This window comes from Aspergillus tubingensis (assembly GCF_013340325.1).
Source record: "Aspergillus tubingensis WU-2223L DNA, scaffold_6, whole genome shotgun sequence".
NCBI lineage: Eukaryota > Fungi > Ascomycota > Eurotiomycetes > Eurotiales > Aspergillaceae > Aspergillus > Aspergillus tubingensis.
The window spans coordinates 1,425,753-1,441,649 of record NW_023336280.1 but is presented as its reverse complement, the minus strand read 5'-3'; the positions used below and the strand labels follow the sequence as shown (position 1 = coordinate 1,441,649).

Sequence of the window (15,897 nt, the reverse complement as noted above, 5' to 3'; positions counted from 1 at the left end):
CTGGCTGGAGGCATAGAGATGCACGTAGAATTCTATTCCTTCATGTTCAACTTTCACGACATCTGCATTTGACATGTGTTGCAGGTAGAGTAGCTGTCTCCTCGCAATGACAGGCGTCCGCACAGAATGAAGCGGGAGAGTAACCCAGGACTGTAGGTTGACTGAACACTGTCTTACATTCATTTGCGCACTCCCCAGGTCCTCAAGCTTCTGCCAGGGTACCCGACATGCTGGATGAGTGAGCTGCCCCTCGAGTGTCACTATAGTACTATCTGCTCAATGTCTTATGCCACTGCCACCTCAATTGTAAAGGCTTGCAGCACTTACATTAGCGACCGCCTCTTGACAGGTCAGAGCCACCTATCAGCTACAACTACGTATCAGGCGACCGAATCCGTTGCATCCGACGCTTTGCCTGACTCTTGGTGGGATTTGGAGTAAGCAGAAATATTCACTTTTGCCCATGTTCTTTGAACGATATCTGATCCTGATCCTTTGAATGTCTCAGTTTGTTTGTTTGCGGGGCGTCAAGCGGGGCACGTGGTGGGGGAGAGTGAGGAGAACCACCATCACCGTCACTTCCTCGGTTCCATCTCCATACTACTATTCCATGCCAATGCTTACCTGCAGAAAATAAGGCCCACCATCCAGAACATTACCGAGTGATATACCGATCAGACGTGTCCAAAGTCTAGGCTGCTGCACGAGATTCAATGGACGAGAATCGGTGTAAGTGACCCGAAATTATTCAGTCCCTGCATCAGCCCCAAGCCGATAGCGGCGAAGATCCCCGATATTTGACCGAGATGGGACGACCAGAGACTCACATTGTCTTCTTTAGGCAATCGTCTCCACGTTGCTCGGCTCTTCTCCCCTATGAATATTGCTTTTTCTCATTGCCATGCTCGGCTCATTCCGTCTCTTTGTCAGTTACATTCCTTGGCTTCGCTGATTGAATCTGCGGGGTCCGGTCATACCGCGCAACGCCACATTATGCACTTTGGCCAACGCGCCATGCATTCAATGTCATCAGTCCGTGCCCAAACACATATAAGCCGCTGTGACCTCCCGGTTTGGATACGAACTCAAGGCTTGTTGTAGTCCGGGGTAATCCTAGAGCCAACATCACAATGTTGGGGTCTTTGCTTTTTCTCTTACCCCTTGTGGGCGCTGCTGTCATTGGTCCCAGGGCAGGCAGTCAGAGTTGCCCTGGGTATAAGGCGTCCAATGTGCAAAAGTCTGCTAGGTCTTTGACTGCGGATCTTACTCTAGCTGGTGCGCCTTGTAATAGCTATGGCAAGGACGTGGAGGACCTCAAGTTGCTTGTGGAGTATCAGACTGGTGAGTGTTCTTGTGTGAATCAAGGGATCCCGACTGACGGCTTTCTCAGATGAACGGCTACATGTTATGATCTATGATGCCGACGAAGAAGTCTATCAAGTTCCTGAATCGGTCCTTCCTCGCGTGGGCAGTGACAAGGACTCTCAGGACAGTGTGTTGGAATTCGATTATGTGGAAGAACCGTTTTCGTTCACTATCTCCAAGGGAGATGAGGTCCTGTTTGACTCTTCGGCATCCACCTTGATTTTTCAGTCGCAATATGTCAGGCTTCGCACCTGGCTGCCCGATGACCCGTATGTGTATGGTCTCGGAGAGCACTCTGACCCTATGCGTTTGCCAACGTACAACTACACGCGGACCTTGTGGAACCGCGACGCGTATGGCACTCCGAACAACACCAACTTGTACGGCAGTCATCCTGTGTACTATGATCACCGTGGAAAGTCCGGAACCCATGGAGTCTTCCTGCTGAACTCTAATGGTATGGACATTAAGATCAACCAGACGACAGATGGGAAGCAGTACTTGGAATACAACCTTCTCGGTGGTGTTCTAGACTTTTACTTCTTCTATGGAGAAGATCCTAAGCAAGCGAGCATGGAGTACTCGAAGATTGTCGGTCTCCCGGCAATGCAAAGTTACTGGACTTTCGGTGTACGCTTCTCTCTTCCTGATTCTATAGTCCGAATTGTATGCTGACTCTTCAGTTCCACCAATGCCGTTATGGATACCGCGATGTCTATGAACTCGCCGAAGTGGTCTACAACTACAGCCAGGCAAAGATCCCATTGGAGACGATGTGGACAGATATCGACTACATGGACAAGAGGAGGGTGTTTACCCTTGATCCTCAGAGATTCCCGCTCGAAAAGATGCGGGAGCTGGTAACCTACCTCCACAATCATGATCAGCATTACATTGTCATGGTCGATCCGGCTGTGAGCGTGAGCAGTGAGTAACTGGATCACACCCAACTATTCTTGCAGCTTCCGGCTAACATGTGCTTTCTAGATAACTCGGCGTATCTCACCGGTGTGAGAGACAATGTGTTCCTTCACAATCAGAACGGTAGTCTGTATGAGGGTAAGTATGCACATCTTCCATACCTAGCAACATCAACTAAGCTCTACAGGTGCTGTTTGGCCTGGTGTGACGGTCTTCCCAGACTGGTTCAATGAGGATACTCAGGATTACTGGACTGCGCAATTCCAGCAGTTCTTCGATCCCAAGTCAGGAGTCGATATCGACGCCCTGTGGATTGACATGAATGAAGCATCCAACTTCTGCCCGTATCCTTGCCTTGACCCAGCGGCATTTGCAATCTCCGATGACCTCCCACCAGCAGCGCCGCCTGTGCGGCCAAGCAGCCCGATTCCACTACCTGGGTTCCCGGCGGACTTCCAACCTTCGTCCAAGCGATCTGTTAAGAGAGCGCAAGGTGATAAAGGGAAGAAGGTTGGGTTGCCCAACCGCAACCTCACTGACCCGCCCTACACAATCCGGAATGCCGCAGGCGTACTCAGTATGAGCACTATCGAGACGGATCTCATTCATGCAGGTGAAGGGTATGCCGAGTACGATACGCACAACCTTTACGGAACAAGTAAGTCTTTGGAAAATCTGCAGATATGATTCGCCATTGACAGGTTTAGTGATGAGCTCTGCTTCCCGCACGGCTATGCAGGCTCGCCGTCCCGATGTGAGGCCTTTGGTCATCACTCGCAGTACGTTTGCGGGTGCTGGAGCACACGTAGGACACTGGTAGGTTCAACATGGTTTTTGCTAGTACATCGCTAATTTGTACAGGTTGGGCGACAACCTTAGCGACTGGGTTCACTACCGGATCTCCATCGCGCAGATCCTCTCCTTCGCATCGATGTTCCAAATTCCAATGGTTGGAGCTGACGTGTGTGGGTTTGGTAGCAACACGACGGAGGAACTGTGTGGCCGATGGGCGTCACTTGGTGCCTTCTATACGTTCTACCGCAATCACAACGAGCTCGGCGATATACCGCAAGAGTTCTACCGCTGGCCCACGGTTGCCGAGTCCGCCCGCAAGGCCATTGACATCCGGTACAGGCTCCTCGATTACATTTACACTGCGCTTCACCGGCAAAGCCAGACCGGCGAGCCATTCTTGCAGCCTCAATTCTACCTGTACCCTGAGGATTCGAACACCTTTGCGAACGACCGACAGTTCTTCTACGGTGACGCCCTTCTTGTCAGCCCTGTCCTGAATGAGGGATCCACCTCAGTCGACGCATACTTCCCGGATGACATCTTCTACGACTGGTACACAGGAGCAGTGGTGCGCGGACACGGGGAAAACATCACGCTCAGCAACATCAACATCACCCACATCCCTCTGCATATTCGCGGTGGAAACATCATTCCTGTCAGGATGTCCAGCGGCATGACGACCACTGAAGTTCGCAAGCAGGGCTTCGAACTGATCATCGCACCCGACTTGGACGGCACCGCATCGGGCAGTCTGTATTTGGATGACGGGGACTCGTTGAACCCGTCATCTGTGACAGAGCTCGAATTCACGTACAGCAACGGGGAGTTGCACGTCCAGGGTACATTCGGACAGAAGGCCGTCCCCAAGGTGGAGAAATGTACCTTGCTGGGGAAGTCAGCGCGGACGTTCAAGGGCTTTGCACTTGACGCTCCTGTGAACCTTAAACTGAAGTAGTCAACACGTTGGATTGGAGTTGTGATGAGAGGGGGTAAAAAAGTAGTTAATTAGTGTCTCAGACAGATCGCTTACATCGTGCCCTTACAGCTAAACCAGATGATTGACATCTCTCAATAAGCATAAACTCTGTTGCAGCATACATAAGCACGTAGCCACTAGCCAGGGACGGGACAGGACAGGACAGGAAAAGCCAGTGGCAGGGGATCAAGGGATAAGGGATACTACTGCCCACCAAGGTAGTGAACATTCAAGTCGCGCCACCAAAAAAGATACTGTCCAATCCTCTGCAGAGGAAGAAATCGCCGCATAATCAACAACAAGCCATCAAATCAACAAATTACAGTTCCACTCCACATATTGATCTCAAACTCACCCACCTCAAATCAATCTGCTACATAACACAATGACAAAGTACATACATACATACCATGTGCCAACCAGCCGCCATGCCTCGAACCCGCAACGCAAGGGATCAAACAAGGACAGGACACGCGTCTACATACTATGCACATTGCACGTACCTTGCAAATCCCATCTATCCCTACTACACGAGACAATCCTTATTTCCGGGGTGTTCATTTCAAATAAATACCCTACCGGATCACCTCACTGACAAGCATAATTCCGCCATCAATTCCTCCATCTTCATCTTTCTCCATCATCTTGATTTTGAATAAAGAAAAGAATTAATAAAAATGCATCTCAAATCCATCTTCCTCACACTCGCCGCATCGACAACCCTCGTCGCCGCCGGCAGCGACTACTATTGTCTCATGGCGCAGGATGGCACGGGCATGATCCAGGATCCGTACTGCTGTGATAGCTTCTCTCCTACGCCGGGAGATTCGATTGCTCAGCAGGGGAAGAATTGTATGTTCAGATGCAGCATAGCTTGTGATACAGTGGGTGGATGCTAATAATTGTGTGTTTTTGTTGCAGGCCAGGCGATGGATGGATATGAGTGGGTGGATCAGTGTCCTCAGGGTGGGACTGTCAAGTGTTGTTATACTATTGTGAGTTGCTGTCACTATCTCTAGGTTGGTATGGTAGGGGTATATGCTAATGATGATGGTGATGAATGTAGGGACCCGAGTTCATCTGCACGGCAGAAGCAGAGCAGAACACGGATGATGATTGAATCAACAACTGCTACTTACTGTAGATCATTGGAAAGAAAAAGGTGGAAACTGAATACTGTTCAACATATAACCCATATACAACAAAATAAAATATCCAATTATTGTACACTACCACTACACCTTAATCATCTCCTAAAAGAAGAATGTTAAACACTAACCATCCTAACAAACCTCTCCCCCAACTCCTCCGCCGCCAACGGATTCCCCCCAGTCAACAACTCCCTACAAAGCGTCGTCTTGCCCAACTTCTCCCTGCCCCCCTCGACCATAACAGCCCCAGCATCCCTCAACTGACTCTCCACCTTATCAATCTCCCCCCTCAACAACGTCTCCATAACCTTCTCCTCCGCATCACTCCAACACGTAATTTCATAACCTTTATACACAAACTCCCCATCACCAACCTTCCTCGTACTCAACAACGCCAACGGACCATGACAAATCGCCGCTGTGGGCTTATTCTCCTGATGAAAATACCGTAGTATCCGTCCTAACTCCTCATCCCCACCTAGATCCACCAGCGGCGCATGTCCCCCGGGGATGAACACCGCCGCGAAGGTCTTCAGTTCCTCGTCGGAAATGCTGGCGAAGGGGCGGGGTGATGAGAAGCCGTTTTCGCGTCGCATGCGCTCGATGAGATCTTGTTCTCGCTGGCGCTCGTAGAAGTTGCCTGCGAAGGTGAGGAGGGATTCGCTGTTTGGGTCGGGTTGTGGGGTGAGGCCCTTGGGTGAGGCGAAGGTTACTTCGTGGCCGGCGGAGAGGAGTTTGGAGAGTGGTTTGGCGAGTTCCGGGAGGAAGAAGCCCGTGGGTTGTTCTTGGGTGCCGGTTGAGGTGTTGTGCAGGGGGAAGGAGGTCGCGTCGCTGAGGATTATGAGGACTTTTTTGGGGGGCATTTTGATTGTCCTTTTTTTCAATGTGTGGATGCAGTGTGGTTGGTAATTGGGGTTGATGTGAGGTTTGAGCTGTGGTGGTTGTGTTGGTGTTTATAGTTGATGTGGTGGTGGTGGTGGTGGTGACATCCCGATGACGTAGGGAGTGGAACAGGTTGTTGGGTTGGTGTGTTTGCTATGACTTCGTTGTTCATTATGATTTAATTGATAGTGAGGTAATCTAGATCTTGAATAGAATTAGTATGAGAGGGTAGTTAGTAGTTAGGTAGTGTTGAATTGCAAGGTGTATGTTTAGTCAGTGGGATAAATGGTATGCTTCCGGTTTGTATACCTCGGATGCTGGACTTTCAGGAAAAGATGTATAATTCAATAGCATCTCCATTTAACAGCTACTACCTTAAACAACTTTTCTCAATAATTCTCTTCCATTTAGTGAATGAAAACTAATAAATGCAACAAACGAAAGAGCATAGTATGAGATTACATCAGACACATATGACTTATTCCAATCTATCATGCTCCTATTTCTCTACAATAATACAATATTAATGAATATTCCACACAACAACAACCAGGGAATAATAGTAATCAATATGAACTAAAAGAACATCATGTATCCCCTACCAACCAACTACCCCACTCTAAGGGGCCAACCATCCTCTAGGCTTACCAAGTCACGAGAAACACCTACCTACAGCCCGCAGCTCGTATTCTCGATGGCTTACAAGCAAGCAACCCGTACACCTCATACACACAGCATGCATGCTGCAGCCATGAATCCTCCCATGCAAGTGCACAGACCCTGCACGAGTCGTACAGCACTACCCTAATCAGAGAACGAGTCAGCCGCTACATACATATCCACCTTGTAGTCTATAATACCCCAGACACAACAATCCCTAAGAACTAGTAGTAGTCTACTACATCAGCACATCGTATCAATCCATCGCTAATTATTCCCTCTCCAAGAATAGATGATAGATCCAGACTCATACCCCAAGCTTCTAGAACCTCCCGAACGGCCTGCATGTGGATCCAACCCAGATTCATCATCCCGGGGGAAAACAAGAAGTTGAACCCTTCTTCTCGCTTCCTTATGTAAACTAACTAGGGCTCGGTACCCGCGGATGAACCTAGCTCGCTCGCTCGCCTATTATCGGATCTGATAAGAACAGCCAAGAAGTCAAATCAAGGTAGATGGGTAATAAGTGTGGAAAAGGAAAAAAAAAATTTTTGCACTTTTCCGAGGAAAAGTATAACTCCCCCGTCAAACGAACCATACTTGGTAGTTATCACCCTGGGTTAGCTAGCTACGTAGTTCGTACAGGTATGTGTTGGTGTTTGTTGGCGTGCATTTCGGATTCTGTCCGAGGCTAATGTACTATCCGTGCACCATTGGGGTTATTCCTGAACTCCGGGCCTTTTGACTTCCCCGGGTACTTTTTATGGGGGAGGATATTACGGTTTTCCATCATATTCCTCCAGTAGGTCTTACATTATGGCCTCTATAATCTGGGGATTCTATTTATTTAAAGGAAAAGGCGTTCCTGACTCGCTTTCCGTGCACTTTGCCGGTCTCCACTGTTGCCGACGTCTCGGCAAATTCTACCGTAAATCCGATTACATGAGGCACTCAAGTTATACACCTCGGAACCTGGCCGAATTGGACAGCTCACTCGTTTCACGATCTGCAGGGCCGCTTCCTGATGGCTGGAAAATTCTGAATGACATTTCTTGGTATGGTATGCTATGCGATGTCGTAACTCGTAATAGGGGGGGGCGAATGGAGGCTGGCTGGACGCTATCAAATCAGAAAAAGAACTATATCCCCCTCAACATCTCTTCCGCGTTATCTCGAAACACCCGCTCCGCCAATCCAGGCTCCTTCGCACATATCCGTAGACATGTTTCGGTGAATGGTTCGATGTCCACGCCAGAGAACCGCGTATGTGGCCAGTCGGTGGCGTATATCACACGGTCCGGAGCGGCTTCAAGGAACTCCCGGGCCATCGCTTCCAGGTCTCGATACTCCTCGTCTTTACTGAGACGGTACGGGGCAGAGATCTTCACGTAGGTCTCTCCGCCTCGCAGAAGCGAGATTAAAGAGGAAAATCCCGGGAGCGTATAGGGGTTAAACGATTCCCCGTTGTGTTCAACTGCGGCCAAATCTGGCCCTCCAAAGTGATCAATACACAGCTTGACTCCGAGCTGTGGGACAACTTTCTCCAGCAGGGGAACCATATCTAATGATACGTAGACTTGGATAGTCCACCCAAAGGGCCGTACTATTTGCGCATGTTGCAGCAGCGTCTCGGTCAGCTCATGCTCGCTGAGCACCTTGCCCACTGATTTGAGATTCACCCGCACGCCGCGTACTCCCAGCGAATGCCATTCCTCCAGGGTCTCGGTGTCTATGTTGGTCGGATCAATCACCACGACTCCTCGCCCGCGAGAAGGTCCGAGGGTTTTGAGCGCTTCAAGTAGACAAGAGTTGTCGGTTCCGTAGATGGATGGTTGAACCAGTACAATTTTCTCGATGCCAAGGGTAGATTCGAAACTCATCGCATCGTCAACGGTATGTTCAGGGGGCTGATAGACTGCATTCGCGGAAACTGGAAAGCGCTCTGGTTCCACAACGTGCATATGTGTATCCCACGTCCCTCGGGGAATCCGATACTTCAGTGAGATAGGCTGGGGGGTTGCCGTTCCCTCCTTGCATATTTGTCGCTCCTCCTTCAGATGTGTAGTGCTGAATAGGGCCCTCGGAGATTCAAGCAGGCCAGTCCTGGGCTGGAACGTGGTAAGCATCGTGGGCATAGAGGACGAGAGCATGGTCAAGACGTCATCAAGGGCGAGGTGAAGAGGTTAGGTATCGGTAGGAGTGATGGCAGGAGGATAGCAGTAGGTGTAGATGTCCAACACAAGTGTGACAAACTCACAAGACAGCTGAGCCGGAGTGTTCCCACAGCTACTCTTAAGGAACATTTCTGCGACGATATCATGCTCTCTATTAGGCTAGGTGCAAAGCCAAGGACGACCCGTCTAGTCAAAACTGTGGATAAAGGCATTACGGCAGCTCATCGGCTTCCCGATTGTGTTACCGGACGGATGCCAGTGAACGTGAGGAATGAAACAGTCCCTGACCCACCAGTCACCAGCGAAAGGCGGGATGGTGTCGCTGAAGTACTACGAAAACCGGTATGATGAGGTCGGAATGTGGCCGCAAGGGAGCCACTCCACGTGAGCGACATTGGATATGTCCACTTGCTTTTCGCCTGATCGGCAACCAATGACAACTGAAAACGTTTGACTACTTGAACCGAGCAAGATCGGACGTGTATCTAAGCGAACTGCAGAGCCACGGGGAGCGGAGTTGTTCACAGGCAACGGTAATGGCCCGAGTGGATGCAGGCGGAACGACCCGCCCGATCTGACATGCAGGCGAAGTGTGCACGCATAGTGCTATTGAGAATTAGAAGAATTATAGTTAAGTTAGATCTAGATATAGATGTCACTAGATGAAGTCAGCATCGGAAATGTAGTTAACTAGATAGTTTAATATCAGAAACGGGAAATAGGTGCATACCAAGAATAAATGGCGTTCTATTCCAGAACGGTGTCTAGTTGATGCATTAGCGTGTGTACCAAAGAAAAAAAAGGAGGAGAGAGAGAGAGAAAAGAGAATTACGGAAGTTGACCGAGAGGCGAGTCACGCCCCTCTGGATCCCGTGCTTCCCATTCCCCCCCCCCTTCGCTCCTTCCAGTTTACCCCCTCTCGGCCCTCCTCCTTCCGAGTGGATATTCTCTCCTTTCCGAGTTTTGTTGCTCGCCTCGCTTGTTCTCCGTCCACTCGTCTGGCCTGACTCGTATCGTGTGGCTTGCCTCCTAATCATTCTCCCCCCGGCCCCTTCGGATACGTACCCAACAAGGCAGCAATCGGTTCAAACTGGAGCTTCCCCAGATTCACTCCATAGTGCTTAATACACATCTATTATCTCGTCGGCTAATATCTCCCAAAATAGCTGATTCCAGTTCCATCGCGGTTCCTCCCGCTTCGCCATCATGGGATGGAAGGCGATTGACTGGTCTCGGTGGACCACAAATCCCTATTATGCCTTAGTGATCTTTATTATAGCCTGTGGCAGCATTCCTAAAGGTAACGTCATCTTCACGCTGTGGTGTTTCATACCAGAGATCGCATTCTGACTGGTGGGATGGGACTGCAGGTTACGATGAGGGTGGCTACAGTGCCAGCGTCAAGCTCGAGTCGTTCATGGTCGACTTCAACCTCCTGTCCTCTAACTGGACTAACGATGCCACTGGCCTGGCCAACCGCAAGGCGAACATAACCTCCTTCAATGTGTTGGGTGCTGCATTTGGTGCGCTGTTCTCGCTGGACCTGAACGATCGCTTGGGTCGAGTACGGACATGGCAACTGTCTGTTTTGGTCTGGGGATCGGGCCTTTTCATCCAAGTCTTCTCCTCCGGCATCTATGGTCTATTACTGTTTGCTAGAATCTGGAGTGGTCTGGGCGCCGGTGCCTTAACAGTGACTACGCCCTTGTACCTGTCAGAGATCGGTAAATAATCTCGGAGATTAATGTACATGGACTGTAAAAGTGCTAATATCGACGATAGCGCCGGCAAGGACTAGAGGCTTGGTAGTCAGCGTTTATATGGTGGTCTTGCTCACCATCCTCACTGTGGGTAAGCTAACGCTCTCGTTAACCGCTAGTTTCACATGTGGCGTTATCTGACATGTCACCGACAGGGTTCTTTGTCAACTATGGGGCTGACCTGCATATGGCCCCTACCCGGGAACAATATCGCCTGGTCCAGTCGATTCCACTAATCCCTACGGGCCTAGCCTTCTTTGCTTCCTTCATTGTACCTGAGACACCTCGTTATCTGGTGTCCAAGCAGCGGCCCGAGGAGGCGCGAGCTGTACTAGCTCGGTTCCGTGGGAAAGACATTTCCGATCCCGAGGTTGATGAAGAATTTAGTACAATCGAAGCTCAAGTGCGCGCCAAGGCAGCAGACTTGGCGTCTGTCAGTCACTGGCAAGCTTTCAAGGAGTCCCAATTAAACCCTAATTATCGCCAGCGGTTCTGGCTCCTCATGACCATGCAAACTATCGCCCAGTGGACCGGAGGAAACGGTATCACTTACTACATCTCTAATATCTTCCAGTATGCTGGCATCACTGGAAACGCCGAATCTCTCATCTCCTCAGGTGCATATGGCATTGTCAAGGTCGTCTTCACACTGGCGTTTACTTGGGTGTTCATTGATCTCCTGGGCCGACGTCGCTGCGCGTTGACCGGACTTAGTCTCCAGCTGGCTGCTCACATCTACATGGGCGCTTACATGGGTCTGCAACCGGGCGCCGCTAATAACGAGAACGCTTCCAATGCCGCCATTGCATCTGTCTTCGTCTACGCCGTTGGCTGGTCCATCGGTCTCTGCACCATCCCGTACCTGTATGGTACAGAAATCTTCCCCACTCGCATCCGCAACGTGAGCTACGCTCTCAGCATGACTTTGCATTGGTTCTTCCAATTCGCTGTCGTTCGGGTCACACCCAACATGTTCGTTTCCCTTAACGTCTGGGGTGCGTACCTATTCTGGGCCATCATCTGCTTTCTGGGCATCATTATCCTCGGTATTTGGATGCCCGAGACCAAAGGTGTTCCCATGGAGCGCATGGGCGATCTCTTCGATTGCCCTTGGTACCTTCGCTGGCGTGCGAAGCCGAAGGATGTCGCGTCGTCTTCGGCCTCCACTGCCGGTGAGGGCAGTGTCGATGCCAAGCAAGTGGACAGCAAAAGTGTGCCTCTGTAGACATTTCATGCACATTACATCTCAAGAACATTTTCTATCTTCGATATATACCCGACATTTTTGATACCTCACTTTTACACTACCTTTTACCTATATATTCTTACACTCGTGGAGTTCCCATCTCTGCATTTCTGATGGGGACGATGTTGCATAATTACTTTCGGATGGAAACTGGGGCTGGTTGGTTTGGGACGGAGGACATACACAAGATATAAAAGCATGCAGCGTTATTACCCTTCATGCCACTCTAGATAGCTTATTATACACTTATATGATTGTTCAACTGTTCAATTGTAATTCTACACATTCAAAAACCTCGATAGAATTACATACAGGTGACAAGTACAGATGTTTGATTAATGTATCGAACTACTATAAAGCCAACTCACTTGCAATGAAGCATTGTTCCCCCGTAGCCTGCAGCTACGTCTTGCTCCTGGTATCAAGTATGTCTATCCCACCCATAATCAACTGTAGGTGCCATGTTCGTCGTTATAGGCTCCGCATAGGAAAAGGCTTCAAACACTTCAGGTGTGATCTCGTATGCGCCAGGGTTATCCAGTGTTAGCATGGCGTTCGGCATACCGCCTATCAAATGTGTAGCAGTCACTTGTGGCATGTTGGTCTGCGACAGCTCGAAGTCGGCAACGGGCGTTTGGTAATTATAGCCTGGTAACATTGAGGGTGCGGAGGTCACGCCAGCAGTGTGCATGGAGGTAATAGGATGGTCGGCTTGGGGCGGTTGCTGCTGTACAGGGGAGACGCGTTGAGAAGTACTGGAGATGCTCGAGGGAGGTGGTGTCTGGTGTTGGGAGGGAGAATGGCTATGATGGGTTCGAGGTCGCTGATGAAGTTGTGGTTGAGTCTGGGTTTCAGTTTGTTGTTGAGGCTGTTGAGTTTGGGCCGTTGGTAGGACAATGTGAATGTCGATTTGAAGCTTTTGTAGCTCCTGGTAGATGAGACTTAGGGCTGTGCTGATCACTGTTGTACACATTAGCGGCAGTTCGTACTTTTATCATAGGCAAACATACCAGGACTTGTCCCCTTTACTCGCTCCAATGCATAGATACAGTACTTCAACTTGTCGAGGGTCCCCGGCGCAGCATACTTCAGAGCTTGGATTTCGAGCAAGAAAATGGATGCTGCAGTGTATACACTGTAGGAGAGAGACAAGACGACGTGACTGTCACCAAAAGTACGACGGTACAGATCGAACAGGGTCAGAATCGTAGTTGCGGACGTCATGCATTGGATCAAATGACTTTTGTCGTTGGATTCGCGGTTCGATTTAGAGCAAAGGACGGGGCGATGGAGAAGGATGTTGATGGTATGGTAAAGACAGCTACAACAGCGTTAGAATGGTCGGGGATGGCGACAAAACAGGCAGGAAAAGGGCACGTACTTCAGGGTCACAATATGACTTGGCGGGGAATATGGAGGAAGGTCCATGGGCAGTAGCTTCAAATAATCGGGAAGCTCCTCCCACCAGTCAGCCAGATTAGCGGCTTGTTCCTGGATGCAGTTATAATATTCTACTTCCGAAACCTGTCGGAGAGGATCGTAGATATGGATTAATATTTGGTTAAGAATTTCTGCCAGGCCGCACATCTTCATGAAGCACGAAGTAGAGTGAGCCTGGGTGGGCGGATAGTGAGTGCCATCAGGGAATTCGACGCCATGAGGCGTCCAAAGCTCGACCTCGGCCGTGTCATCCAAAATCATCCGGGGAGGGCTGACCCGGGAGTGTTGCATGGTTGGGGCACGGCCGAAGTACAATGAAATCAATTTATCCCAGAAATAACAGCTCCAGAAGAGACGGTTTCTGAGCTCGATATCCTCATCGGTCAGGTGGGCGCTATCAGAGTACTTGCGACTGTCGATGTTTATGCCAAGGTCGTCCAGGATCCTGAAAGCCATTCCACTGTATAACCACGCCTGACTTCGGTTGCCTCGCCCGAACTCCTGCGCGCTCAGGAGAAGTAAGGTCTGAATTGTTGGGATGCCGACATAGCCGGCTTTGAGCGAGTCATGGAGACCTGATACAGCGCGATGGAAGAACTGCGCTCCGCCTTCGAAAGAATCCAAGATGGGCCCAATTTTAGGCTCCAATTTGCACCATCGTACTGAGTGGGAAATGAGGGCGTTCAACAGGGCGTCGGTATAATAGGGTCCGTTGACTTTCATATCACCTACAAGTTGTCAGAACATCGCCAGCATCAGCTAACGGAAGGGCAACTAACGAGTGAATGTAGGTCGATAAACGAAGCCAAAGAGCGGTTGTATCCAACACCAGTGCGAATCGAGGAGATACTGAAATGGTTCCTGTCACAGCGATAAGATCAACATTAACCCTTATCCACTATGTCTGATGGTTCGGCCGGAATAGACTTACGGGCATGGTGGCCATCTGCTCAAAGGCCCGTTCTCGCCATGCGTTGTTGATAAGCCGTTCTTTCCTTCCTTCCAATTGCATAGCCAAACGGGACGTCGAGGAAGTTTCGTTCAAGACGCCACTTGGTAGCTGGAATAAGCTGGTCGGGCCGTGGAACGATATTCGACCATCGTGTTCGACCTTGAGACCCTCGAAGTCTCTGGCGAGCTCTTCTTCATTTTCGTCTTCTTCTTTGATGCGGGTTCGGATACCCGGGCTGGCGCTAGACTCGCCGGGCGATGCAGGGGAGGCGCCCTTCCGCGACACGGGTTCCGGGGCTTGTTGGCTTCGTAGCTTGGAAAGAGCATCTTCCAGCTGGGCGACGCGAGCTTCCAGCTGCTTCGTATAAGATAAGGTTGGAGCTCTAGCAAATAAAGAGTCAATAGTGATCGACAATTTTGCCGATAGGGCAATACAAAGCGGGTCGGGCTGGTGGGGGTGGAAAGCAAAAGTCCCAAGAAGCGAGGGTGAACAAAAGGAAAAATAAGCCACACTCACAGACTATAGACGCACACCTCGCCGCGTGTCGCACATCGCGAACATGACGGACTGGCTCCGTTGCATTTCACCTAGCCGGCCCAGTCAGCACTGCCAGCGAAGCGAAGATGATGATTCGACATATTAATCTCGGAAGTCATCCGAGTCAGGAACGTAAGGGGGACGAAGGAACCCACCTTTCGCTTGCGACAAGCCTCGCAGGAAAAGGCGCTTTTCCGGGGAAGGTTGGACTTTGTAGGCACGTCGGCCATGCCCGACTGCTTGGATTCTACGACCATGGAATTGGACAATCCAGGATGGCCGTGGGGGACGGGACAGATGTCGCAGCAGCCTCCATGGAAGAGAAGGGAGAAAAAATCACGATCACGCGAAAGGGAAAGGAAGAGGGGGAGAGAGGGGGCGAGAGGAGAAAGGGAAGGGGACGAGAGGGAGGGCGAGTGGGGGTCAAAGGGAACCAGAAAAGTGAGACGACGATGGCCACCACAAGCTTAGGGGCGCACCTTAATTCCAGCCAAAAGACTTGAACCTTTCCCTGGGTCGTGGGGGGGGGTCAGAAGAGCGGCGCGATGATGATCAGATCAGAGGTGGGCCGTTGAGAAAAGCTTAGAACTCGTGTAAAGCCTTATCGATGGATTCTTTTGGCGACAAAACATTCAGAGAGTATGTTGATAGGAGATCACTCCAGTCATCTCGACTGTAATCATTCGCGTCCTCACGGGTCATTGTAGCCGTCGACGGGCACTCCGATGGGCCGATCTTGTAGCGGGAGAGGCGGCGCCGGAGCAATTGGGAAAGATTGGAACGCAAACCGGCATGACGATATCTCGGGCGAGTGCGACTGCAACACAGCCAATCAGGAGGCCGCACACCGGGGGCTCTAACCCTTTGCGGCCATCGAATTCAGGCAGCGGTAGATGGATCAGGCATGCAATTTAAGCTTAATCGAACAGTCACGTGGCACCCATACTCAAGTATACAGAGGCTGCGTGAGCCGATCCTCTCCCAGCCAACAGCAACAGACACCTTGCGTGCATACTGAATGGTTTCTATTATACATTG

At 50.4% G+C, this 15,897-nt stretch overlaps 6 protein-coding genes across 6 annotated transcripts; 3 read left to right on the top strand and 3 right to left on the bottom strand.

Annotated features, from left to right (window-relative positions):
• Window positions 1–1,130: 1,130 nt before the first annotated feature.
• agdC (putative alpha-glucosidase) lies at window positions 1,131–4,036 on the top strand (the record flags this gene model as incomplete). Its single annotated transcript, XM_035499357.1, has 7 exons — window positions 1,131–1,341; window positions 1,391–1,995; window positions 2,049–2,292; window positions 2,353–2,424; window positions 2,474–2,944; window positions 2,994–3,102; window positions 3,148–4,036. 7 exons carry the CDS (start codon window positions 1,131–1,133, stop codon window positions 4,034–4,036), a joined length of 2,601 nt encoding a protein of 866 aa, XP_035355250.1.
• Window positions 4,037–4,734: 698 nt separating this feature from the next.
• AtWU_04245 (bucentaur or craniofacial development family protein) lies at window positions 4,735–5,177 on the top strand (the record flags this gene model as incomplete). The annotated part of the gene is made up of 3 exons (XM_035499356.1): window positions 4,735–4,909; window positions 4,979–5,052; window positions 5,124–5,177. The coding sequence occupies 3 exons, from the start codon at window positions 4,735–4,737 to the stop codon at window positions 5,175–5,177; spliced, it is 303 nt and encodes a 100-aa protein (XP_035355249.1).
• Window positions 5,178–5,324: 147 nt separating this feature from the next.
• On the bottom strand, window positions 5,325–6,071 carry AtWU_04244 (type 1 glutamine amidotransferase domain-containing protein; the record flags this gene model as incomplete). The annotated part of the gene is made up of 1 exon (XM_035499355.1): window positions 5,325–6,071. The coding sequence occupies one exon, from the start codon at window positions 6,069–6,071 to the stop codon at window positions 5,325–5,327; it is 747 nt and encodes a 248-aa protein (XP_035355248.1).
• Window positions 6,072–7,889: 1,818 nt separating this feature from the next.
• On the bottom strand, window positions 7,890–8,900 carry AtWU_04243 (putative TIM barrel metal-dependent hydrolase; the record flags this gene model as incomplete). Its single annotated transcript, XM_035499354.1, has 1 exon — window positions 7,890–8,900. One exon carries the CDS (start codon window positions 8,898–8,900, stop codon window positions 7,890–7,892), a length of 1,011 nt encoding a protein of 336 aa, XP_035355247.1.
• A 1,230-nt stretch (window positions 8,901–10,130) lies between these two features.
• Window positions 10,131–11,909, top strand: AtWU_04242 (putative MFS quinate transporter; the record flags this gene model as incomplete). Its single annotated transcript, XM_035499353.1, has 4 exons — window positions 10,131–10,224; window positions 10,295–10,648; window positions 10,707–10,775; window positions 10,840–11,909. The coding sequence occupies 4 exons, from the start codon at window positions 10,131–10,133 to the stop codon at window positions 11,907–11,909; spliced, it is 1,587 nt and encodes a 528-aa protein (XP_035355246.1).
• Window positions 11,910–12,351: 442 nt separating this feature from the next.
• AtWU_04241 (putative C6 transcription factor) lies at window positions 12,352–15,116 on the bottom strand (the record flags this gene model as incomplete). Its single annotated transcript, XM_035499352.1, has 7 exons — window positions 12,352–12,890; window positions 12,941–13,251; window positions 13,312–14,098; window positions 14,150–14,231; window positions 14,302–14,704; window positions 14,839–14,909; window positions 15,015–15,116. 7 exons carry the CDS (start codon window positions 15,114–15,116, stop codon window positions 12,352–12,354), a joined length of 2,295 nt encoding a protein of 764 aa, XP_035355245.1.
• Between the last annotated feature and the right edge of the window lie 781 nt (window positions 15,117–15,897).